Source organism: Falco biarmicus, chromosome 8 (assembly GCF_023638135.1).
Source record: "Falco biarmicus isolate bFalBia1 chromosome 8, bFalBia1.pri, whole genome shotgun sequence".
Lineage (NCBI taxonomy): Eukaryota > Metazoa > Chordata > Aves > Falconiformes > Falconidae > Falco > Falco biarmicus.
In genome coordinates this window covers 18,793,527-18,818,410 of record NC_079295.1, presented here as the reverse complement: position 1 = coordinate 18,818,410, position 24,884 = coordinate 18,793,527, and the positions used below count along the sequence as shown (strand labels likewise).

The following is a 24,884-nucleotide window of genomic DNA, read 5'->3' as shown; positions in this document are numbered from 1 at the left end:
GGTACTGGGGCAGGCTGACGCGGGACTCCAGCAGGGCGCTGAGGATGTGGGCGGTGGTGGGGGGCAAGGAGCTGGCTTTCCGCAGCAGCGCCCGCCGCCGCACGCTGCTCAGCGGCTCCTGCGCCCGGGCGTGCACATGTTCGTCGTAGGTGAGGTTGACGTGGATGGCCTTGGAGCGGGCGAAGCTCTTCCGCAGCTCCTTCTGGGAGGCTCGGCGCTGCAGCCCCCCACCGCCGCCGGGGCCGCCGGGCCCGCCCGCGCTGCCCCAGCCGCCGCCGGGGCCGCTGCTGCTCCGGCGCTCCTCCGACGGGTCGGGGGCGGAGGCGGCGGGCGCTTTAGAGAGCGACATCTTCCTCTTCAGCCACTTCTCCACCAGCTCCGGGTGCCTCTCTAGGAAACTTTCCACCGCCGCCACGTCGAGGCCGGCGTCGGCGGGGGCCGCCATGGTGCCGGCGGCGGGGGCGGCTCAGGCCGCGGGAGTCCCCGCGGCGGCCATGCCCCGCCGCCGCCCCGACGGCTGCCCCGGGGCGCGGGGGGGCTGCCGGCAGCCCCGGCGAGGGCCTGCCCCTGCCCCTTGCCCCGGCCCCTTGCCCCGGCCCGTCCTCGGAGCCGCGCTTTCTTCTCGCCCTCTGCTTCCCCCCGCGACCTCCTTTTCCTGCCCACCACTCTTTATTGTTATTAGTAGTAGTGTTCGTATTATTCTAGGTATTTTTCCGTTCCCCGGCCTTCAGCCCTTCGGTGGCCCTGGCCCTGGCCCCCGGCTCTGGACCGGCTCCCCCAGTGAGTCGGGCAGGCGCAGCCGCCGCGCCTCTGGAGATGCTCCGGGAGCGCTCGGGCAAGCCCCTTCTGCCTAGTGCTGTCAGTGCTGGCGGCGGCTGCTGCGTAACCCAGCCGGCGGACCACTGAGGAGGGAGGGGAGGACGCGTGAGCCGAGCGGGGGGGCAGGCGGGGAGGAGGGAGGGCTGGCAAGCGCCGCTGCGGGTGGAGGCACCGCCGCCCGCCTGGCGACAGCCGCCTCGGCGGCAGCCGCCGCGGGGAGCGGGCGGGCGGGCGGGGCGCGGCGGCAGGGTCCCCCCGCGGGAGGGCCCCGGGCAGCGGGGCGCCGCGCTGGGGAGCTGCGCGCCGGCGGGCGCCTCATGCAGGGGGGTCGGGGGGAGCGGGCGGGTCCTTTTGTCTGTGATGCGTGTGCGGGGATGGGGCAAGCCCGGCCAAGATCTGCGGGAGTGGCGGGGGGCGCAGGGCGCAGCGCGAGCGCTCCCGCTAAAGATGTCTAATTTATAGCACTATTTGCGTTGCTTCCGTGCTTCGCGAGACGGGCGGAAAAGCGGGGCCCTTTCAGAAAGCCCGAGCGGGTTCCGTTTCTCGAAGCCCTGAGTTGACACGCCTGCAGCCCCTGCCGTGCGGGGACCCGGCTCCGCGCGGCGCGCACCTTTCCGCGCCCGGCGCCGTGTGAGAACGAGGAGCGGAGCGCGGGCCGCGGCCCGCCCGCCCGGCAGCCGCGTTCCCCCGGGGCCGGGCGGCTCGGCGGGAGCGGGCGCGCCGAGCGCTGCTGTGTGCCCGCTCCTGCAGCACCGGCTGCCAGACGGGGACCGGCCGCATCCCCCGGGGCGGGCGGACCGGGGTTATTTTTGTGCGCACGTGGAGCACGTTTCCTTGCTAAATCGATGCCCACGCGCCAGCGGCTGGAAAGCCGGAGCCACGGATCCGACACGTGAAACATGTCTTTCACGCGCTCACCGGAGACTGAATGAAGGCAGCGTCAGAAATTCATGAATGGGAGTTCGGGTGGCTGGGAAAACACACGGGCCAATCTTCAACCAAGCGAGATTCCGACCTGCGGGGGGCTCTGACCCTGCTGGGGGGACCCTCTCCCTGCCGCAGACCCCCCCTGCGCGGGGTCCGGGCGGCGAGCAGAGGGAGCGATGTGGGGCACGTGTCCACAGTGCGGGCGGGTGCGCGGGCGTCAGCCGGGGAGGGAGGGCTGCGCCTCCGTGCCCCGCGGGCTCCCGCAGCACTCGGTGGTAACGAAGGGCTCCGTGCAGGTGCTGTGGCCCCCGCGGAGCCCGGAGAGCGCGCAGGAAGCGACAGACAAAGGATTTCGCCCGGCGGTCCTGGTGCCAGCCTGTTGGCGGCTGAGCAGCAGCTCCCCCACTGCGGCGGGGCTCCGTGCTTGCCTCCCGGCCGCCGGCGGGGTTTCCTTTTGCTCTGCCGGTCCCCCCCGCCGCGCAGGACCGAGCCGCAGCGGGACGGTTCCCCATTGAGATCCGCGCCGCCGGCGGCACCCCGCGGCCGTAGGGGCGCGCAGGCGCGCGGGCAACAGGGGGCGGGGGGCGCCGCCCCCCCAGCAGCCCTCGCCGGTCGGGGTCGGAGCGGGGAACCGGGCCGGCCCCGGGCTGCCGTGGCGGCGGGGAAGGGGCCGCTGCTGGCCGCCGCACCATGCCTCTGCCGCCGCTCCCTTCCCGGGGATGCCCGGCTGCAGCGAGCGGGCAGCGGGGGGGGGGCGGAGAGCGGGGCCGTCGGAGGACACGCTATAGGGGATCGTTCCCGAGCACATCGCACCTTTGAAGAAGCTGAGCGCTTTCCATACAGGCCCTGGACATGAAATTGCGGGCGTATCTCAGTAAGGGCAAGGGCGACTGAAATACTGAGCTTCTCAGCGTTTCTCTCTGCGCTGCAGACAGGCTGCCGGAGCTGGGAAGGAAAGGGATTTCATGCGCAGCAGCAGGCACAGCCCCTCAGCCTACGCCAGAGACTGTCACATTGTGGAGGCCCCGATCTCAGGAGGACACAGCTGAAGTGCCACCCTCGCTTCTCACAGCATCCACATTGTTGGTGCACATCTGTACACTGCTGCCTGTGCTGCCACTGAACTGTCCTTGGCTGCTGGCGCTTGCGTCACCATCACCCTTGAAGGGCACACGCTTGCCCGAAGCCAGTAATTGCTGCTTAGCCTTTCGGTGGCATTTGCGTTTTTGCAATACTGGCACAAACACTCCACTTACACAAAGAAAAGGCTGCTGAAGGTCTGACAGGCACGTACCCGAGCCCTCAAGCAAGGACCTTGGGTGTCTGCATGCAAATGAAATAATTTTATGTAAATAATTTTTACCATTTCGCTGTAGTAAGGTTTGGTTTGAGCACTCACAGCAGTGTTTACCTCAAAATGGTTACTGTGTAGCAGTTTTGTATGTAAACACATAAAGCAACTTAGTGTTTCCATAAGCCTAGGTATAAACAAGGTCTTCCCTTACAATTTCTTCAAACAGCCTTGTAGCATCTTCAGTTTATTTGCTGGGATTGTATGCATGGGGTACAGCAAAAGCTGCATATTGACAATCTCTCAAATAGCAGAGTCAAGACTGAAGGAAGTAGAAATGCTGTTGTCTCCATTGCGTAAAATACATAGCAAACAATTTACGTAACACCTTAATTGTAAAGAACTCTGCAGCTCCAAATCTGTTATAAACTATAATCCTCACTTTTAAAGGTGAAATGTGACACAGATTAGCACAGTGGTTTTTCTATTCTGTAACTTGCACAAGGCTTTTGACATGCTGTCACGGTAAAACCTGCTTCAGAAGCCTGGCCTGGTGTGCATCGGTGGATGTTAGGAGAAAACTTGCGTCTGTGCTCTGGCACACATCAAACTATACCTCTGTTTGCAGGGTGAGTAAACCAAGTGCACTGTATGCTGGACTGCAGCTTCCTATGTGGGTCTGAGAGAGATTAGTTGCAGCCTTTTGTGGGAGGGCCAAAAAGACAAATGTATTTTGTCAGCATCATGGGATTGTGCTGCCTTCGTAATTCTACAGGTATGCTGCAGTGAGGTACAGGCAGCTTGTATCTGATGCATCTTATGTATGATGCAGCTTTTATCAGTGTGGATGCACAGTGCCAAGTCAGACAGCAGGGCAGGCTTTAGCCAGTCTCACCTTGTCTCCTTGAGTACAAACATACAGAGATGCCCTAAAAGAATCACAAGAACTGTCAATGTGTTTCTCGGGCTGAGCGTATTTCTCTATTCAGAAAGGCAGTGGCATAGCACTTTTCAAAATGCAATTGAGAAAAAGCACTCAAGATTTTTTTTTTTTCATCCAGGCAGATGCTTTCATTGTCTGAACAATCAGCAGAACAGGTCCCAGTTATTAAACTGGAAGGGGGGGGGGGGGGGGGGGGGAGAATATAGCTACAGCACAAAAGGAAAAAAAGTGGGTACTCATCTAGTTCTGTCACAGAACTTTTTACTTGACTCTCACTTATTCCCTTGCTTAAAAACAGCAGTTCAGCTTTATGGAGCACTGTGAGATGATCAATTAAAGCCCCTGGTATGTAAACACTGGAGCAATACAGCTAAAATGAGTACCTGGAAATAGACGCTATAGCAAATCAGTTTTGTACTAACGCTCCCTCCTGCGATGACATAAGGGAACGTTGCTTTAGTGAAGCATGTTTTAAACTATTACATTTGTGTAAACAGAGAGTTAAACTGAAGGTCATAATTGAAGTGGTAGAGATTCATGTGAAGGTTTCAGGAGGATGTTAATCACCTTCATCAATCCTCTACTGTTGGTGAAAATATCTACTATGATTTCTTTGAGCTATTTAGCCCTCATTCATTCTACTTGTTAGAGTATAAAGGTGCCATAACATGTTAGCCACAAATAGAGAAAAAAAAATCTACAGCTCTGAAAAATGACTGGTAGGTGATTATGGTTGTTTAATACACAAAGGAACACAACAATACAATGAGAGAGACTGTATTTTCAAACCACAAAGATCACGGGTATCTCCTTAAGATTCTGTTAGTCAACATCACTACTGAAAGGTTACTTGTCCCCTGAAAATACCTGATATTCTTGATACTGTGCTTCTGTCATCCTTATTTAGTGTTCTTTTAATGTAAGGTTGTATTTTGTTATCTACTGCATCTGGTACTTTCCTTCACAGATGATAACGCTGAGGATTTTTTTTCCCAAAATTAAAACTTCATTTAGTTGTCAGTCCTGATACTTACAGGCACTTTCTTATTTACATAGCCACAGTTGAAATAATAGCTTCAGTGGGTGTGTGAACAACTAGTTACGGAACTGGGGTCTTGGATCTCCTTGTAGAAAGGAACGGTACTTCTATAGTACACTCCACAAAGGTCTATGAAATACATAATATAAATAATGCTCACCTCCATTGTTGTTTATTAGAAAATAGCATCCTAAAATATATCCTTACTTGATTTTGCTAAGGCCAATCCCCAATGAATAATTAATATCAAAATACTAAAACTTGACATAGGAGCTAGTCAAAATTCAAAGCATTTTTTCACTGACATTAGAGCTGCTGCAGAAGTTGCTTTTTTCAAGTATGCAATAAGACCGGCTCTTTCAGCAAAAATTCTGAAATTCCAGCAAAAATATTTTTTGTACCAGGAATGTATTTCTTAAGGTTTTCCAAATAGTCCATCAATGTATTCTCACTTCAGACAAATCCTGAAAAACAAAAAAGATAGTAAAATACAAGGCTGGTCCAACATCATATATTTATGAAAATATCAATGGTCTCAAATCAAAGGTGTGATGCTCCCGAACATAATGTGCCTAGAATCCAAGATGAATGTGAGCATAAATATACATAATATAAAATGCACAAGGTATACATTGTCTTTGTGTCACTTTAGTAAGTCAAATTCAAATCCTTTGCATCATGGAGAGTTGCAGTTCTTTGCACCATTTCACATACAACTACTTACTACTTTTAAACTATGTAAGTATCTTTGTGATTCCAGTACCCAAAAGATCCAACTTTACTTTCATACAGTTGTTGAAAATGTGCATCTGCAGATTTACATGAAATTCATCAAGGCTGTGCTTCCTTGAAGGGCATTAGAAAAAGGGTTGTCAGTGGTCAGTTCCTGGCATCTCTTGACAGAAGCTGAGAAACCATTAGTGTTTCCTTCCAACTGTGGTAAAACCTGTCTCTGTCAACAGAAGCCTGCTGTTGAATTGAAGATGACTAAAATATCTATGACAACATGTTCAAGTTTCTCTCCTGTCCTCCAGAGCTGACTTTTCCTGTTGTCTAAAGTGGATTTACATACCAATTTGTAGTGGATTTGCATGGCAAGGATTTGGTAGCCAGGGGGCTACAGGGGTGGCTTCTGTGAGAAGATGCCAGAAGCTGTCCCCGTGTCAAATGGAGCAAATGCCAGCTGGCTCCAAGGATGGCCAAGGCTGAGCTGATCAGTGATGATGGTAGTGCCACTGTGATAGCATATTAAGAAGGGGGAAAAAAGAATCTGCACCAGTGGAAGAGAGAAGTGAGACTATGTGAGAGCAAGAACTCTGCAGACATCAAGGTCAGTGAAGGAGGGGGAGGATGTGCTGCAGGCACTGGAGCAGAGATTCCCCTGCGACCTGTGGTGAAGACCATGGTGAGGCAGGCTGTCCCCCTGCAGCCCAGGGAGGTCCACGGTGGAGCCCCCCATGGGGGACCCCACGCTACAGCAGGTGGATGCCTGAAGGAGGCTGTGACCCATGGGAAGTCCATGCTGGAGCAGGTTTGCTGGTACGACTTGTGGATCTGTGGGGGACCTAGGCTGGAGCAGTCGGTTCCTGAAGGACTGCACCCTGCAGAAGGAACCCACTTCATGCTGGAGCAGTGGGTGAAGAACTGCAGTCCATGGGAAGGACTCACATTGGAGACACACACTTTGTTGGCTTTCTTTTAAAAACTTGTACTAACATCTGTATGATTTGTTCACTGAACTTTTAATGAGAAAAAGTAGTTAATATATGCTGATGATGTTTTGGATGAAAGAAATACCAGTATAAAGTGAATATCACAAAACGTTTCCTAGAAATCATGGAAAAATAAAGAAGTCAGCCAATTCTAAAGTACCTTAGTAACAAGGAAAAAACCCAACCAAACAGGACTGTGTCTGTAATGAATAGCTTCATTCAAATTATATAATTTATATTCAAAGAATATAAATAAGCACAATGAAACCCACACAGATTTACTTTCCATTTTTAGCTGCTCCACTCCTTTTCAGGACTGTATGAAAAGAACAAGTCATAGCTTGCTAGTAAGTGACGGTACTTAGTCAAGTGTTCTGAGCAACAACAACTGCAGCACACCACTATGCCAGTAGAGGGTAGTGACCAGCAAACAAAATCTAAAAGCGCTCAAACAGAAATTTCAATCTGCCCATTTATACTACAGAGTTCTGGGAAAGCTATATACCTTCAGACCTGGTGTGCTGAATATTGGTAAAATTTTCTTTTAATACAGGGACCAAGGATTTTTGTTTCTGAAACCATAGTTCAGATTCATCTGCAGTAATGCAAAGCAGACAGTTGTGAGAGTAACTCGTAAGGCTTTCTATTGTACCTCTAAAGAAAAGGGTTTTTTCATAGATGTCCCCTCCAACACTGCAACTCATCCATGTCACCTGTTAGTTTTACCTTTGTTCTTGTTTGCATCTGAGCAAGAAAATCCTGCAGCTTGTCCTGTTATGTGGCTAAATAAACCCCTAAGATTTGGTCCTGTCTTGTGCTTTCTATCTTTTTCAACTGTGTGGCACTGAAAACTTTTCTGAATAAAGATCTTCCTTCTTGTCTTTTTCAATATTGCCCATTTTGATCTATGTAAAAAATTAAAAAAAAAAAGGAAATTTGAACCATATTACAGAAAAGTTCACTGTTGTTGGTCACATTTATCATCTCCTTCTACAGTTTTATAAAATATTTCTGTCTAGCACAGTAATAAAAAATGTGCCTCAAAGTAATGACAGTCTGACCCAGACTTAACAATAAAGGTAAGTTTGGGTAAGACTCAGTTAAGCTGCACAATTTCTTAACATGATCTGACTCTGATAGTCATGAATTGTATTTTTTTAAGTTGTCCAATTTACCATTAGGAAAAAGCACCATGGGGTTTTGCTGCATCTCTGAGAGGTGTAGAATTACAAAATTTGTTATTCTCTTTGGAGGTTAAGGTAGCTTTAAGTTCCTTGATTGCTTTCCTAGAGGTACTTCAATGTTAAGGGAAAAGGTCAATGCACTTTTGTCTAGAAGGCAGATCTAAAACACAGCAGCACTTCAGGATTTCCTTGTGGGTGGCAGTGCCATCTAGAACGTCTCCAGAACCACAGAATTCAACCCCCCCTCCAGTGCCTGTCAGGACACCTTCATGATGAGGGGGATTTCCAGTGGCAGTGGCCCCGGCAGAGGGGGAAGGTGCCTGTGAGGGTGCCCTCGGGCCCATGTCTGCTAGGGAAGGAAGGAGAGCTGAGCACCTTTTGGCTCTGGCGGGCACAAAAATCAAGGCCTGCCCCTGCTCTCCAGCATCTCCCGGGCACCCCCTCAAGCCTGATGAGCTTCCTGCCACCACTCCATGCTTGGCTGTCAAACAGCAGGTGCCACCGCAGCGGTGTCCAATTGTGGAGAGGAGAACTCGGCATGTTCTCTGCCCCAGGCAGTGTCACCTGCCTTCTGCAGGGACCTTCCCCATGCCAAAGTGCTTGCTTTTCAATCTGGGCGGTGTGGCACCCCTGTTATGGCTCCACTCTGCAGTGCCAAGAAAAAGTGTTGTCAGGAGTTGGGAAAAAAATGAGCACGGAGTCTGGTGCTGGAAGGGACATCAACTTCCAGCCCTAAAACACTGCTCCTGATGCATTGTCGTAACCTAGCTTTTCTCTAGAGGCTTCACAGTGGTGCACAAAGAGCTTACTAGATTTTCTGAAATAGTCTACATGGAACCAAACCCAACCACTATATCCAAGTATGTTCCTCTAAAAATAAATCATCAACCTACATTACACTCCCAAGACAGGACACAATTTACCCCTCACAAAAATGCCGCTTCTGAGGACACCGCCAGGACTGTGTAGTGCTCAAAACACTGCCTCCTCCAGATCTTCAGATCACCAGACCTTGCCTCCATGAAACATTGCTGATATGAACTTGACAACTACATCTGCGCATGTGAGAGGGAGGATTTCTGCACATCTGATTTGCTTGTGGAAAATAATAGAAAGAAAGCATGCATCCGATCCCCTGATTTCTTCATTTAACCCCATTTTGCACTAGGAGGTGTTGGTCCATTGTGATCCCAGTAAGAGCGGCACTTAGACTCTGTAAAGTATCACCTACAACAGGGGTCCTCAAACTATGGCCCACAGGCTGGATACGCCCCCCCCAGGGTCCTCAATCCGCCCCCCCGGTATTTACAGAACCCCCCCGCCCCGCCCCCCCCCCCTCCCCGCGGGGGGTTGGGGGGGGGAAACCAAGCAGCCGCAGATGGCTGCCTGCCACTGCATCCACGCACCGGCCCCGTGGTTAAAAAGTTTGAGGATCCCTGATCTACAATGTTATTAATTTACAATGCTAACGCTATAAGAAGATAATAGTATAATCTCACATCCCTTTAGATGGTGAGAGGCCTGGGTGGTGTGGCATCGAGCGAGCCTCCTACACACAGCACGCTCCTACACACACTCCTACACACATCCATAGCAGAGATTCTTCCCTTTTGATCTTTCAAACTTTATAGGATTTTCTTACATGGAAACAATGCTTATCATTTCTAGTTTCTGTTTCTAGCCAAATGAGAAATTATGTTCTCAGGAGGACTTTGTGCTCCACTGTTAGATAAAGGCAAGGCCAGGCGGGTGGTGTAATTGCTGGTACCAAGCGGTGGCTGCCTGTAATCGACGAGCTGGCCAAGTTTATCCTGCACCCGAGGGAAGAGCAAAGCACGGCATAGCCTGAATGCCAGGCTGTACCTGCAGCACAGCCCAGCATAGCTCCAGCCTGCACCTGCCTGGGGTAACCATACTGGGGACCACTGACCCCTCAACGTGCAGTGGTCAGGGCCACTACAACCCTAGGGCACTGGCGGCTCCTATATTCAGCTAAAGAATTCTGTTCGTTTTTTTTTTTTTTAAATCTAACTGTTGAAGATGTGATTAACTTTATAGTAAGATCGCATTGTTCACATTTTATTAGCCTGTGCTGCTTTTCCTACAGATAGTTATTTTTCCTGGACATTTTTGTGTTTGTTTCCCATGAATACTTTGCGTTCCCTGGCCCTCTGTGTCCTGAGAGTTCACGAGATGCACATTAAGCCCCATGGCTGCCTATAGCAGCAAAGGCCTTGAAAACACCTTCTTCACAGACAAGCTTTCTGTATGACACTAGTGCTGTTTCAAAGGAGGAGGGTCACCATGTAGTGTAGTGGGTCTGGTTGAAAGAGGCCCTTTAAAAATAAATAAATGATTGCAGCAGAAGTGAGTATATTAGGAAAATATTGACCCAGGGTACAAACTGGGAGGAGCGGTCGATAACACCAGAGTCATGCTGTCATCCAGATGGTCCCGACAGGCTGCAGCATGGCCTGGCAGGAACATCAAGAAGCTCAAGAAGGGGAAGTGCAAGAGTCCTCTTGGGGAGGAACAATCCCATGCAGCAGTGTATGCTCAGGGGTGACTGGCTGAAAGCAGCTTTCCAGAAAAGGACTTGTGTGTTGTGGTGGACACTAAGGTGAACATGAGCCAGCAATGTGTCCTTGTGGCGAAGAAGGCCACAGGTATCCTGGGCTACATCAGGAGGAGTGTCTCCAGCAGGACAAGGGAGATGACCCTTCCACTCTGCTCAGGACTGTGACTGAGGCCACACCTGGAGTACTGTGTCCTGCTCCAGCCTCCCCAGTAGCACAGAGACATGGACATACTGGAAAGAGTCCAGTGAAAGGACACAAACATGACTAAGGGACTGGAGCATGTCTCACAGGGAAAGGCTGAGAGATCTGGGACTGTTCAGGGAAGAGAAGGCTCAGGGTGGATGTTTTCAATATGTATAAATAGCTGAAGGGAGACATTGAAGATGAGCTTTCCCAGTGGAGCCCAGTGACAGGACCAGAGGCAGTGAGCACACACTGACGCACGGGAGGTTCCATCTGAACATCAGGAAACACGTTTTTACAGGGGCGGTGACTGAGTGCTGGCACAGGTTGCCCACCGATGCTGCGGAGTCCCCCTCCTCGGAGCCATCCCAGAGCCGCCGGGGGCGGACCGGGGCAGGCGGCTGTAGGGGGCCCTGCCCGAGCAGGGGGGTGGCCCCGCTGCCTGCTGACGGTTCCTCCCGGTCGGTGGCTCCGTGGCGCCGACCCCGGGCGGGCGCCGCCAGGGGCGAGGGGGGAGCCCGGGAGTTGCCTCGGCGCCAACCCTCGATTCGTTTCTGCTTAGTCCTTCCCACCCGCCCGCCCGCCGCCGCTCCCGGGGAGCAAGTGCCTGCCTCCTCCGGGGTAGAGGCACCGGTGCCCCGGGCAGGCCCGGAGGCCCTCCTGCCGCACGGCCCCTCTCCCCGGCAGCGGGGTGCGCCGCGCAGCCCGCCCAAAGGTGTCCTGGCCCCCGCCGGCAGCCCGGGGCTGAGGCCCGGCGTGGAGCGGCCGAGCAACCCCGCCCGCTGCAGGCGAGGCCGCGGCCCTGACGAGGCGCGGGGAGGCGGGAGGGGCGCGGCCGGCGCGCAGGAGGAAGCGGCGGCGGACATGTTGTCTCCCCGGCGGAAAGGGCGCTGCGGCCGGTCCCCGCCGATCCCCGAGAAAAGCCAGCGGTCCCCGGCGGCCCGGGAGCCCGGTGGCTCCGCTATGGAGGAGGGCAGCAGCTTCCGTCTCTCGGCCGAGTGCCTAGACGAGCCGCCCAACAGCCGCGTCTTCGTGGTGCTGGGCAAGGACACTGGGGAGGCGCTGATCCGGGAGCGCTTCGCTCCCTTCGGGGACATCCAGAACATCTGGCTCCTGCGGGACAAGCGCACCAACGAGTCCCGCGGCATCGCCTTCATCAAGTTCGCTCGCAGCTCGCAGGCCTGCCGGGCCATGGAGGAGATGCACGGACGCAGCCTGGCCCCCGACACCAAGCCCATCAAGGTACCGCCGGGCCGCGCAGCCGCCTTCCAGACGGGGAGCGGGGCCGGGGGCGAGCGAGCGGGGCCCGGCGGGGTGCCCCCCGCTCCCTTCCCAACATGGCGGCCGCGGGGGGCGGCGGGCCTCGGCCGTTGCACCCCGGACTTGCCGCTCGGACGTCGTGTTGGCCTGCGTGGGGGCGAGGGGAAGCCGCTCAGTGGGGGGCGGCGGCCCGCCTGGGGCAGCCCCGGGGAGCCCCCGGGCAGCAGGCCCTCCCCCCGCGGGGGCTGCCGCCCTTGGGGGGCTTCTGGACTGGGCCGCGTTCGGCTGCGGGGGGAGCTGCTGGGGGTCCCACCCTTGCCCGCAGCTCCCACGCGTGGCATTAGCAGCCACAGGCCTGGGGAATATGCAGTGTCTGGAAACTGGGGTTTTTTGTTTGTTTGGGGGGCGTGTGTGTGTGTTTGTGGGGTTTTTTTGGTGTTTTTTTTAATCCTTGAGGGAGTCTCTGTCAAATATTCTAAACCAGTATATTTTAAGATCCATGTGAATAAATAGAACTGTTTTTTCAGGTATATTTTATATCAGTTTTATAGCTTGTGTACAGTTTTTTCAAAACAATTACGAGTTTTTTTGAATCTGTGGAACTGGCTGTCAGCTTTTAGCCTCTTGAATTATTCTTATATCTTGTTACTACTTGAGGAATATGAATGACTTCGAACAGTGAAAGAAGATTCCATGTATTTCATTTGAGAATGCAATTGAATCAGTAAAATCTTTTCTGAAGAACTTTCCATTAGAAGTGAAGAGAGTTGTATTCCTTATTGCCCAGCATGACTATTACAAAAGTAATTTAAGAGCTCTTTGAAGTAAGTTGCTGCTTTTGTGTAACAGACTTACTTTGAAGGTGGTTTGTATTTTTCTTATTTGGTTGGTTTGGGTATTTTAGTTTGGTTGGGGTTTTTTTGCCTGGTTGTCTTCTGGTGTGCACTTCTGAGATGAAATTTCTTTCAGTAATTAAAAAGGATTTTAACAGTTAGAGATGTGAGAAGTTACAATCCTTGACAGAGCACTAGACCTGCAGAGTTTGGCCCAACTGAGCACTGAACTGCAGTAGCAAGGTTTTAATAAGCTGCTCAGCTTCTTTGCTTGCTTATATTTTGTTACTACTGCTATATTAGGCCTGTTGCAGTAATGCATTTTTTGCTACCTCACATGCTACCAGCGACATTGGCAGTGCTGCTGAATCAGTCTTTGATATTCCTGACCATTTCTCATTATTTCCAGTGAGAACTTCTGCTGGCATCTGTCCTGTTTGGGAGACTGTTTGGGGTGTGCTGTATCTTTTGTCACAGATGCATCTATGATCAGAGATGTTATCTTTTTCCATGTAACGAGAGCTAGCTTATGTGAAAGATAAATACAAAAACTTGTTGAAACAAACTATTTTTCTTGGTCGTTGATATGTGATTAAGACCCTTTGTCCAGCAATTAATGTCTATGTAATTATTCCATTAGGTATTTATTGCACAGTCAAGAGCTTCTGGAAGCCACCGAGATGTTGAAGATGAGGAGCTTACGCGAATCTTTGTTATGATACCAAAATCCTATACAGAGGAGGATCTGCGAGAGAAGTTTAAGGTAGTGATTTGCTATTTGTTAATTTTTATTTTAAATTGCCTTTGTCTTAATTTATCAGAAGGGCTTAATGCATGGCACTAATGCATTTTCAAATATTGCAAATTAATGTGCTTTTTAATTGTTCTAGATGTATGGAGACATTGAATATTGCAGCATTATTAAAAACAAGACTACTGGAGAAAGTAAAGGTTTGGGCTATGTGAGATATTTAAAACCATCGCAAGCTGCCCGAGCAATTGAAGAGTGTGATCGAAGTAAGAATCTGACTGAATTCTTTCAAGTTTTTCACAATAAGTGTGTATCATCATTAATGTACCTTTAATTTTTAGTTTTGTTTGCAGGTAAATGATTTATGATGTAAACACATCTTGAGACAAGGTTCCATTGCAAATAAAAAACAGTATTATTAACATTCATTGAGAACAGTCACCTGATTACATTCTTGAAGGACCAAACTGCAAGTAAGATCAGTGAAAAGAGTTTAGAAATGGATGAAGAGTTTTCTGTCATGCATTATTATTGGCCTGTAATGTAGGCTTCATACCCAGGAAAACCTCATTTTAATTTATCCCTGGGAATATGCATTTTAAATCAAATGTATTTAATAAAAATTGAATTTATGTATAAAATGTATTTGATAGTCTATATATTTAAGGGTAGATTAATCCTAATTGAAGTTTGGGGGATGTTTTGGTTTGTTTTCATTTAATGTCATGATTAATCTATTACAGAAAGAAAGACTTCATATGCTTTATGACCAAACGTGTCACTTATGCTCTAGTACCACCAAATATGTATTAATGAATCTGAGTGAGTCTGGTGGAAGGCCACTAAGGTGGTCAGGGGCTGAAGCACATGACTTAGGGGGAGAGACTGAGGGAACTGGGCTTGCTTATCCAGGAGAAGAAAAGCTTTTGGGGAAACTTAACAGCAGCCTTCCAGTCCAGCCTCCTGTTCAATGTTTGCTTAATCATAAATACAAAACAGCTTGGTGTATGGGTGTGGTTGTTGTTTTTGTTGTTGTGTGTGTTGTTGTTTGGTTTTCTTTTTCTCTCTCCAGTAATATACGTGGTGGTTCTACATCATATCTATCATAAGTGGTTGTACAAAAATTGTATTTGTGACAATTCTTGTATAGGAATAAGTCTGAGATCACTTAGCAGTTAAATTTTACTTCCTTTTTGCTGTGAGGCTAAAATGAGATTAGTTGGATAGCCTGAGGTAGTACCTGTGTCTTTCATAAAAACAAAATGTAGAACAGTGCAAAACATATATAAACTGCTATTCTAACACAGAAGTTCAGGTGACTGCCTCTGGAGTGTCTCTGAGTCCTGCCAGGTGTTACAAAATGGTTGAAGTTGGGCAAGATGACCTTCAGAGGACCCTTCCAACCCCTCTGCTCAAGCAGTGTCACCTGGGCACCATGGTTTCCCAGGACCATGTCCAGACAGCTTTTGACTGTCTCCAAGGATGGAGACTCCACAACCACTCTAGGCAACCTGTGCCAGTGCTCAGTCACTCTTACCGCAAGTAGGCTCTGTTGTGCTTAACTTGTGACTAGGAGTAGTTCTATGTGGAAGCTGTTAACTTTCACACAGTTATTATGCAGACTTAGGGAGTTACAGATTAGTTACCTTCCTATTTTTCTTACTGGGTTTTCTAAATGATACATTTCTAAATACAGTACTTAAGAATGTGGATGCGATCAGATAATTCAGATGTACTAAGGTGTTGCTATATGTGTGGTTGTTTCAGGCTACAGGGCCATTTTGGCTGAACCTAAAAATAAGTCATCTGAGTCTTTTGAACATGATTACTACAGTAATAACACGAGACAAGAACCAAGAGGAAATACACTTCCGTTTTGTAAGTCACAGCTTTTTATACTAAAAATTATTTGTAGTCTTGAGTATGGTGACAAAGTAAGAATGCAGTCTGGACAAAGGGAAGCTAACAGAGGCTTAGGTCAACACTGCAATAGTAGATTGGATGTTGGAGTTAGAAACAACCCAGGCATTTTATTTCTGTATTTTTATGTCTTACTTTGCTCTAGTTGGCTGATTATTTTGTGACCTGCAGCGGTGAAATAAATGTGTTACCTTTAGTATATAATTGACTTGGATTACTTTTACAAGTTGAATGAAAAATACTTAGGAAATGAAGGCATGCTAGTGTGATGACTCAAATTATTTGTTGATTCTTGAGGTGGGCAGCCAGAGTTTTGTAGTTTTGAAAAAAATGAGAGCAGAATTCAAGAGTCGGTCTCCAAACGTCTGTCAGTGGTATCACGGCTTCCCTTTATACAAGAGCAGCTGTTTGCCCTCTTTGATATAGTTCCAGGACTGGAGTATTGTGATGTTCAGCGAGATCCTCACACCAACAGTGGTAAGTAAAATTACAAATTATTATTGTACTTGACTTCATTTGTATTGCAAAATACAGTACACTCGTTGGGAAGAATTAATGTTTCATGTATCAATGGTTGCTGCTATCACTGATGCATAAGCCCCAAAGTCAGGTTTGTTTGAACCTCTGTTTACAGATAGCCTTAAATGCCTTTGCTTTCAGATAATACAATCTCAAGAAGGACAGAATCAAACCCATGAGAAGCGGGTTTGGTAAAACTAAGTTAATTAGTTTCAGAAATTATCGGCCATCTGGTTTAAATGTCCTTTAAACACATCTTTTGAGTTTTCATCTTGAAATGGGTGTGTCTGTGTGTAGCAGTTGACATGAGTTAACAGGATGAAATCATAAAAAAACAAATTGTGTTTGTATTGGAAGGTTTTTTTTTTTATTTCAGTCTTTTGCTGTTGCTGAGAGAAAGAGGTTGTTCTCAAAGAGGCTTGAAATGGAAATGATTCAGAGAGTTAAAATGTACAGTACCGGAGATTCACTGCTGATGGGATAATTGCATTTTAAAATGAAACTGTGTATGTGTGTGTTTTTTAATTCAGGCTTAGGGAAGAAGACATGTTTTCACTTGTACTTTATTACCAGCTTTTCAAGTTATCATAAATATAGCTGATTGTCACTACTTAATTCTGCTGAAGTTTTCCTCACAAATGCTACTGATTAAGTAACGTAATGTGTGGTAAAAAAAGACTTAAGAATTTTTATCATCCATGACTAATGTGAAGTTTAATCATATTGCTTTATATGAGTGTAGTTTGTTCTTAAGATTTACCTGTATCATACTGAAGCTGTGTGCACTGTATTTGTAGGGCATGCTGTGATTCAGTATAGTACTGCTGCGTCAGCTATATATGCCAAGTATAAATTACATGGGTTTGAGTATCCTCCTGGAAATCGATTAACTGTCATTTTCCTAGAAGATGGGAGTGATAGCTCAGAGTAAGTACCGATAAACAAAGAAACTTGTGAGTTGTGTTCTGGAGAGCAAAGTTTAAAATAAATACATTTTTAATATAAGTAACAGCAATGTCATTGTGATCTCGTTTCATACATGCAGATAGTATTGTTTAAAATTTAGGTGGATTTTTTTAATTTTTTTGAATAGTTTATAAACCTTTTGAAACTTACTAGTCTTTGAAAAAACATTAGAATATATACACATTGGAAAATCTTGGATTTGGCAAGAATCTTTGTAAGTATCTCTAATACATAACAAGGCTGGAGTCTGTTTTTGATGAGGTTTTTGTATGAGAAACAGATTTATCTAGTTGATCTCTTGGTTGAATTTGCAGTGCTGCAAATAGTAGCCTTGTGAAGGACATATGTAGAGTAAAACTGTGTGCTGAGGATTTGATACTCCCACTGCATGGAGATTGTCAGGTTTTACTTTGACCATCTTTAATCTGTTCCTGTGATTTGAATGCCCATTACAGGTTGCAATGGCTTAGGTGTGCTCCTGCAGTGAGTATTTTGGCTTAGTTTCATCCTAAAGGAATCTAGTTTGTCAAACCTATTCTGGGATATGAATGAGGTCAGTAAGGAGGGACAATGGGGAGATTCACTTCAGAAGTGCATGCCTGATTTAAACTGAAAAAAATATTCATTGCAACTGTCCTTCTTGCAGGCAATTTCCTTCATTCTTCAATAATTCCTACTAGTTCATGGTCCTACAACACGGGCTGTGAATGTATACAAAAAATGCAATTGCTTTTTCTTATTCTGCAACAGAACAAATTAAAAATTCCTGGAAAACAAGAGCTGTAAGTAAATTTTGTGTGATAATGTTCTGACTTCTGAATTGAATTTCTGTGCTCTTTATGGAAACAGGTGAAATTTTTCTGTCCCTTCTGCCTTTTAGTTACCTTTTACAAAATGTAGTGGGCTCTATAGACTTAATTCCCTCCCAAGTATTAAGAAAAGTAAAGAAGAGGTTTTGTATCTTTGTATGTAGAAATGTATGAGTGTTTTCAGTGAGTTGCAGCTAGCATGCATACTTTCAGAGCATTTCTAGAGTGTCATGGAAGCCTGCTGTGATTTTCATTATCTACAGGAGTTTACAGATTTCCAGAGACTTTTCGATGTGCATTAAAACTTATTTTCTTTTGCTGAGTTTAAGATTACTGTGACTTAAGGCTATCCTTTAAATAGTTTATTATCACTTCTGCTTGCAGTCTCATCAGAAAAATGGCCACACAGCTGGTAACAGCACATGTGTCATCAGTGTTGCGGAATAACAATGCAATTGTTCAGCAGTATAGGACACCGCCTGTAAGTTTATTAACATTACATTAATTGTGTTTGTATTGCATTACATTAATACATTAATTATTAATGGATGCTGTTAATACTCTCTGAATTGTAGGAAACTTAAGATGTGTCAATAAAGAACACTGCTTACTTTCTTCTGTAACTGAGATGCTATGTTCTTAAGATGTACCTCTGGTTGGTTTGTACATCTTTATTCCCTGTAAAAGTGTCTGACCTTACTTGGATTTATTGTCCAATTTAATGAAATAACCAAAGTAAACAAATTAATTAAGATGAGAACTCGTAGAGCCAGTTTGTCCTGTGATGGGAACAAAAATTTTAAATAAGGCAAAATTATTTTCACCCTGACCATTGGTTAATTTATACTTGCATCTTTTTTCCCCCTCTGTTTCAGCAGGCATTTGGAGGAACTTCTGGCTCACAGTTACTTCAGCCACAAACAGATGCCATACTTCCACCACACAAAAAAAAAGTTCCACCTGACACTTCTGTGAAGGAAAGGCTTTTCATACTTTTTCATCCCCATCCTTTACCTGTAAATGTATTGGAGGATATATTCTGGTAAGACTCCATTTACAAATAAGTGCTCTTTAACCAAAAAAATAACCATGAAATATTTAAAATAAATGTTGAAAATAAAAAAGATTGTCATCATGAAGAGTGCACAGTGATCAGTAAGTAATAAATGATCAATAGGTAACAGTTGCTTTTTGAAACAAGTGTGTAATGGAATTCACCTTGAGGCATAGATAGTGTCATCAGTACAGCAGCTTTATTATTGATTAACATAATCTCAAGTAAGATGTCTAGTCTTTTTTTTTTAACCAAAAGATGTTGTACTTCCAGTTCTTATAGCTTGATCTATTTGGCATTTTCTTGTACGTATTTCTTTAAGGAATTTAAGTATTTTGATAAAATTCCACAGTAACTTTGGGGAGTAAGTATAGGGAGGGTTTTTTTTTTCTGATACATCCTGGGACATTTTGATGGTTTGCATCTTACTTAGACTATTTCAGCTGTCCTTTCACATGCCTCCCTATGAGGAACAAAGGCTTGAGAGACAATTTTTGCCATCTTTAAAACAAATCTATAGTTTAGCTGTTCTCCAATGTGTTGTATTACTTATTTTTAGTAAACTCCTGAAGAAAAAGTAATTTCCCTTTTCTGGCGTTTCTGGCATTTGCAATAACTCTTTGGAAAGCCAAAAGCACCAGGAGAGGAAAAGAAACAATATGCACTTGTGTGGGATTTAAAACTGTACCTATTTGATGTGCTGGAGAAGAAAAAGGCTATGCACCCTAGTCTTGACACTTGTATAACTTCTGTATCAAGGAAGCAGACTTTATTTATGTTTTTTAAGGAACTGTCTAGGAATCTCCAGAGGAGTTGTAAATCTGGCTTATTCCATAAAGCTTTAGTGCTTGCTTTCTGAGTCATTTCAGTGAGACCTTTTCAAAGATAATCACAACTGAGCAAGTTCATTTAAGTAAGATGCAAGTTTAGCCTCTTAAATTATCTGCTAGTCTGTGTGTATTCCTGTGTGGGTTTGTTTGGTTTTTTTCTTTTGGGGTATGCGTGGTATGGAGGGGTGTTGTTTTGGTTTTGTGGGGATTTTTGAGTTCCATTTAGTCTTTGGGGACCATAGTATTGATTAACTCGTATACATTCTTTTAAATAAGAGAGAAATCGCCAGTGCTTGTGGTTCTGTTGTAATATTCCATAGAAAACATCGTCTTTGGACTTTTGGTTTTATTTCTATTCCTGCTTGGAATTCTAGAGAAAGGAAAGTAAAAACTGGGCATTTTGAAGGAGAGGAGCACAAGAAAATCTAGCATGCATGTGAGAATATAGTTTTTGCAGCTACAAAATCATATCTGCTTCATATTGGGTAATAGGTATCTCTGCAGCAAAACCTGTAAATTACCTAATTACCTCTTCCCCCCCCCCCCCCCCCCCCCCCCTCCTTTTTTCCAGTCGTTTTGGACACTTGATAAAAGTTTACCTTGTGGCTGGAAAAAATGTGGGCTATGCAAAATTTGCAGACAGAGCAAGTGCCAGTGATGCCATAACTGCGTTACATGGGAAGATTGTGAACGGAGTCAGGCTTAAAGTAAGGTTGGCAGACTCGCCTACAGAAGAATCTAATAAGCGTCAGAGAACTTACTGATCAGGTGAGTACCCCATCTGAGCCATTACTTAAACTGAAGCTCAACTACTTGAAATAGCGATAGGCAAAGTATTTTGAGGTTAGATATGAACTTGCAGTGATAAACTTAAAATCTCTTTTTAACTAACCACTGGAAATTTACTTTTGTGATGTATGTGTGTCTATGTATATATGGGGGGGTGTATGCTTATATATGCACGCATACGCTTTATTTTGGTAAAAATCTATTTTTATAATTTTTGAACAAATACGAACTAGTCGATTAACGTCAGTCTGGGTGTTAATAGAAATATTCACTTTATGTAGAGAAGAGTATCAGTTAACATTGAAAAGAGTATGCAAAAATAAACAATGGAACTGAGATCAGCTTGTGTGTGTCTTTCTTTCATTAAAAACACATGCCCTCACTGTGATGTTGGATAAAGATGTCGATTTCAGCCCCTGAAGGGCAGAGGAGAGAAGGGGTAAATAAAAAAAGGGCATGGGAAGGACAGGGAAGGTTGCCGGGTGAAACTGAAGGCTTGGGATATTTGGATCATCTGGATTCTCAGAAATCAAGTGTAGCTGGAATGTGTGATAGTGAAGAAAATATTGCAGTGCGTGTTGTGGAGGGATTGAATTGGGGGTTTTTTAACATTAGGATTATTACCAAAAGAAAAATGTAGTTGGGGGAGGAAAGGCTAAGCCCTGTTTTCTACAAAATAACTCCCAAACTCTACTGTAGCTTCAAAATAATTTCAGTAGCCATATTATCTTTATAGGGAACGTGCAGTTTTGCTTTAATTCAGAGAATATCACATGAAATCCTGACTCTCTCTTCACATCAATGTTTTACTTCTAAGCTTCACTCCTTTTACCTTTCTGTGTGTAGATACTCTTTGTGACCCAGGGGTTGCAAAGACCAAAAAAAGATTTTGTCCGTCATGTTCTTTTCCTCCTTTTTTTCTTAAGGACTTTCATGCTGTTCTTTTGATAAGCAGTGGTTACTAAAAGTAGTCTTACTCTTTATCCACAACTTGCTATTTAAAAAAACCCTGATCTCTAGCATTCTTTTTCTTCGTTGAATTGTGGGTAAAACTCATTCAAAGCTCCTTTTTTTTTTTTTTTTTTTTTGAATCAGCAGCTCTGGTGAATGCCAAGTTAAGTAACTTGTACCCACGCTCTTACCTTTGTACAAAGGCTTTGTTTGTTTTTGATGTGACTTTTGCTTCCAGTAATAAAAGGCTAGCCTCTTGGTCACTGCAGGAAAAACTATCATGTAAAGTGTAATGTAGTACCAGGTCTGCCTTTACTACTTTCTAGGAGAAAAGCATAGATCCAGTATGCATCCAAAATTAGAAAGTTTGTTTATTATTATTTATTTTTAAGAAAGATCAGAGTGAGAAGACTGGGAGGTTCTTTTCTGATTGTCAGTCTAAACCTGATTTGTTGTTGTTGTTGGTTTTTTTAATTCATACATGCACATAGATGAGCACACATTTTTTCAGTGTGATTTTTGAGAATAATATTTTTACACATGCAAAATTACAGCAGAGCTCTTTTTCCTTTCCTAGGTTTCATCATTTCTGTAAATTTTCGAATAATAGAGAATACTAGTTTTAGTTTGTTCAAAGACAGACACCCTAAATCTATCTTGGACAGATACTGGTTAATTCTGGTGCAAATGACTGCTGAATACTTCCCCTCTGGTTACTCCCATCTGCTGGGCCTGTGCAATAACGCCGGTAGAAGAGCTTTCTGAGTTTACTGTATTACAGCTTACTACATCCTGTACATCAAGTTCCTGATTGTGAGACTCTTAGCTGGTTGTCTTAGCATCTATTGCTGCTTAGGACAGACAGACAAAATTACTTGCTCTCTTTTTGTCCTTAGTGAGTTTCTCAAATTCAAACAAAATGGTACATAAAAAGTAAGATTCGTCTGTGCTGCTTTTAAAATGGTTTGCCCATTTAAATCAAGCTTACCACTGTGTCTCTGTATTGGACTGACTGACAACATTTTGCAGTAGTTGAGGCTTATATTTTGCTTTCCATTAAAGCTTTATATTGTGCATGTGAAAGGGGATGGAATTTTCTCTTCCTCTGAACCAGTACCTTTTTAAAAAAGATTTTATCATACTAACTTTTGTTCTTTTATAATTTTAGCTGGAGGAAATAATCTTCTTAGCTAAAACTTCTGTGAGTTTTCACTTAAGGAAGTCATTGCCTTTTAAAAAAAAAATAAAAACCTTTCTAATGTCCTGTTGTATTGCTTGCTTTTTGTCTCTTTAACAAGGTGACTGGATTTCTGCAATAGTACTTTCTGTACAAGGTTCTTTGATTAAAATCTGATAAGATCTGTGAATTCAATAGAATATATGAAAATAAATTAATTCAATTGACTAATTCAATTGAGATACATTTATTTCAGCAGTTTTTATCTGACTTTTTTGAAGTTTTTTTGCCAATAATATTTTTCTTAACAGAAATAATCTTTTTTAAAAATATAATTTACAAAACTGTGTCTTAAAATTTTTTATGTTAATGGTATGCTACAGATAATGCTCTTACAATGTAAACTTCTGATCATAAGAACAGTCTGTTATCTTGAAACAACCTTTGTTCATCAGGAGAATTTAAATACATGTGTATTAATATTCTAAACTAATCCATTTAATGAATTTTGCAGGCTCTGGCTCTCCTACAAGTCAATGAAAATTCAGTTGTTTATATGAATAGTTAAAAGTAGCAGAGAATTGATGGAAATACAGACCAGTAAGGTTCTCTTAACTACTTTTAAGTTCTAATGCAAGTTTTTTTTGGTTGAGGTTCTCCCCTCTTACGCTAAGTAAGTATTAATGGTTGAAATAATTTTAAGCCGTCTTGCTTTGAGTCAGGGTAGGCTTGAGAAGACAACTACAGCGTCTACTTCTAGGCGGTTGCTAAAAGCAGAAGCTATCAATGTTCTTGGCGTTGACCAGCCTCGTGCTTTCTACTCAGGTTTTTGCATTGCTTTGAGTATTTCGTGAGAACCTCACTGCAAATGTCTGATGCCTGTTGTGTAAATTATGTCACTCAAAAATACAAGAGGAAGGAAAGGATTTGGTATCGTTCAGAAGAATGGATTGTGGAATTCTGATTAAGCTCTTCATTGCGACCTGGTAGCTCTATTTAGATACCACTCCCCCCAACCCCTAAAAAAACCCACCCCAGACATTTTTCCTGAAGCTTTCAAGTAGTCCTTAGAAATCAGAGCTTCGAACTAGAGCTGTGTTAGAAATGCAAAACACAGATTAGATCTGGATTCTGTGTCTTTAAATAATCATGGCTGTTTGGCTTTAACCTACAGCAAGTGGTTTCATTGCATTTTTTTCCCCTTCTGAAAATGTTTGGTCGTGTTTTAAAATAATTATTTAATTAGTTACTAAGTTATTCCATCATGAAATACTTACTACTGTCTTTTATTATACTTGTCGTGGAAAAGTCTTGCGTCACCGATTTGATTTGCATTCTTTTTTTAGTTAAAACTTTATTAAAATCCTGAAATTTAATCTGTATATTTATAATTATTTCTGTGCAAAAAAATTTTAGAAAAAGTAATTGTATCATAATTGAAACTATACTCCAGAATAAAAAATAAGTTACCTATATTTTATATCAACAGTACACTGCAGAAAAATTGCTGGCTTTCACACACTGCTTCAGAAAAAGAGGTACTTCTTTAAAAGCTAGAGAAGCATAGATAAACTTTCAATATTATTCTAAAGATATTAAACCCCTCATTTATATGCTGTTGGATCAGTTATGTTTTATAATATGTATATTTTAAAATAAAAATAGGTACCTTGCTTTTTGATACTATTTTTGTACTTGTGTTTTTTCTACAGAAACTAAATAATGACATGACCCTCAGCTAGCTGACTGACTGACTGAAAACGTGACTAGACATGGTTCCTGTGGACAGTGACAGCTTTTTTTTTTTTTTTTTTTTTTTTTTTTTTTAAATTGTTACTTGATATCTCTCCCTCTCTCTCTCTCTGGTACTCCCTGGTTTTGAAAATGCAGACATGCAGTTTTGAAAATTATCTAGGCATTAAAAATTGTAAATTGGTGGTTGTTCTTGTAGTCTATAATTTTGTATTTCAGAAATATCTCTCGTGTTTAACTGGATTCCTCCTCTAAGATGGAAATTACAATGACGGGGAAATAAAGGAGTCGGCATTTTGTGGCTTGACTGGTTAATTGATAGTGATTCAGGTTGTAACTGTTAAAATGGAAGATATTTCCCATGATCCAGATTGCATTGAAAACTGAAGTACATCAGTAAATTCAAAGAAAATGAAAAAAAACTTTCAAAAACTGCTGGCAAACATGACGGTATTAAGCTAGATTTAAGAAAATAGCTGTAATAAAGAAAATTAATCAGGCACTTTCTTAAACATTTTGTTGATTTGGGCCAGAAGTATTGATTATGTGTGCTGTTTAGAGAAAAGGACATTTGACTGTGGGTCAGACTACCAGAG

The 24,884-nt window shown here is 44.4% G+C and overlaps 2 protein-coding genes across 4 annotated transcripts in view; one reads left to right on the top strand and one right to left on the bottom strand.

Moving 5' to 3' along the window:
- PDE11A (phosphodiesterase 11A) overlaps positions 1 to 892 on the bottom strand; it is a 136,569-nt gene extending 135,677 nt beyond the window's left edge. Inside the window, 1 exon segment of the mRNA XM_056349422.1 lies at positions 2 to 892. Coding sequence (XP_056205397.1) covers positions 2 to 445 — 444 coding nt within the window. The 5' untranslated portion in view covers positions 446 to 892.
- Positions 893 to 11,051: 10,159 nt separating this feature from the next.
- Positions 11,052 to 24,607, top strand: RBM45 (RNA binding motif protein 45). 3 transcript variants are annotated; one of them, XM_056349181.1, is made up of 10 exons: positions 11,052 to 11,919; positions 13,411 to 13,533; positions 13,661 to 13,787; positions 15,289 to 15,399; positions 15,739 to 15,918; positions 16,758 to 16,887; positions 18,120 to 18,216; positions 18,611 to 18,777; positions 20,191 to 20,387; positions 24,249 to 24,607. In XM_056349181.1, exons 1-9 carry the CDS (start codon positions 11,542 to 11,544, stop codon positions 20,381 to 20,383), a joined length of 1,506 nt encoding a protein of 501 aa, XP_056205156.1. In that variant the 5' UTR covers positions 11,052 to 11,541; the 3' UTR covers positions 20,384 to 20,387; positions 24,249 to 24,607. The 3 variants fall into 3 exon arrangements, 2 of the variants coding, with proteins under 2 accessions (XP_056205156.1, XP_056205157.1); XR_008823509.1 differs by having other exon boundaries at positions 11,054 to 11,919; positions 20,191 to 23,522; XM_056349182.1 differs by lacking the exon at positions 24,249 to 24,607 and having other exon boundaries at positions 11,253 to 11,919; positions 18,614 to 18,777; positions 20,191 to 20,746.
- Positions 24,608 to 24,884: the final 277 nt, after the last annotated feature.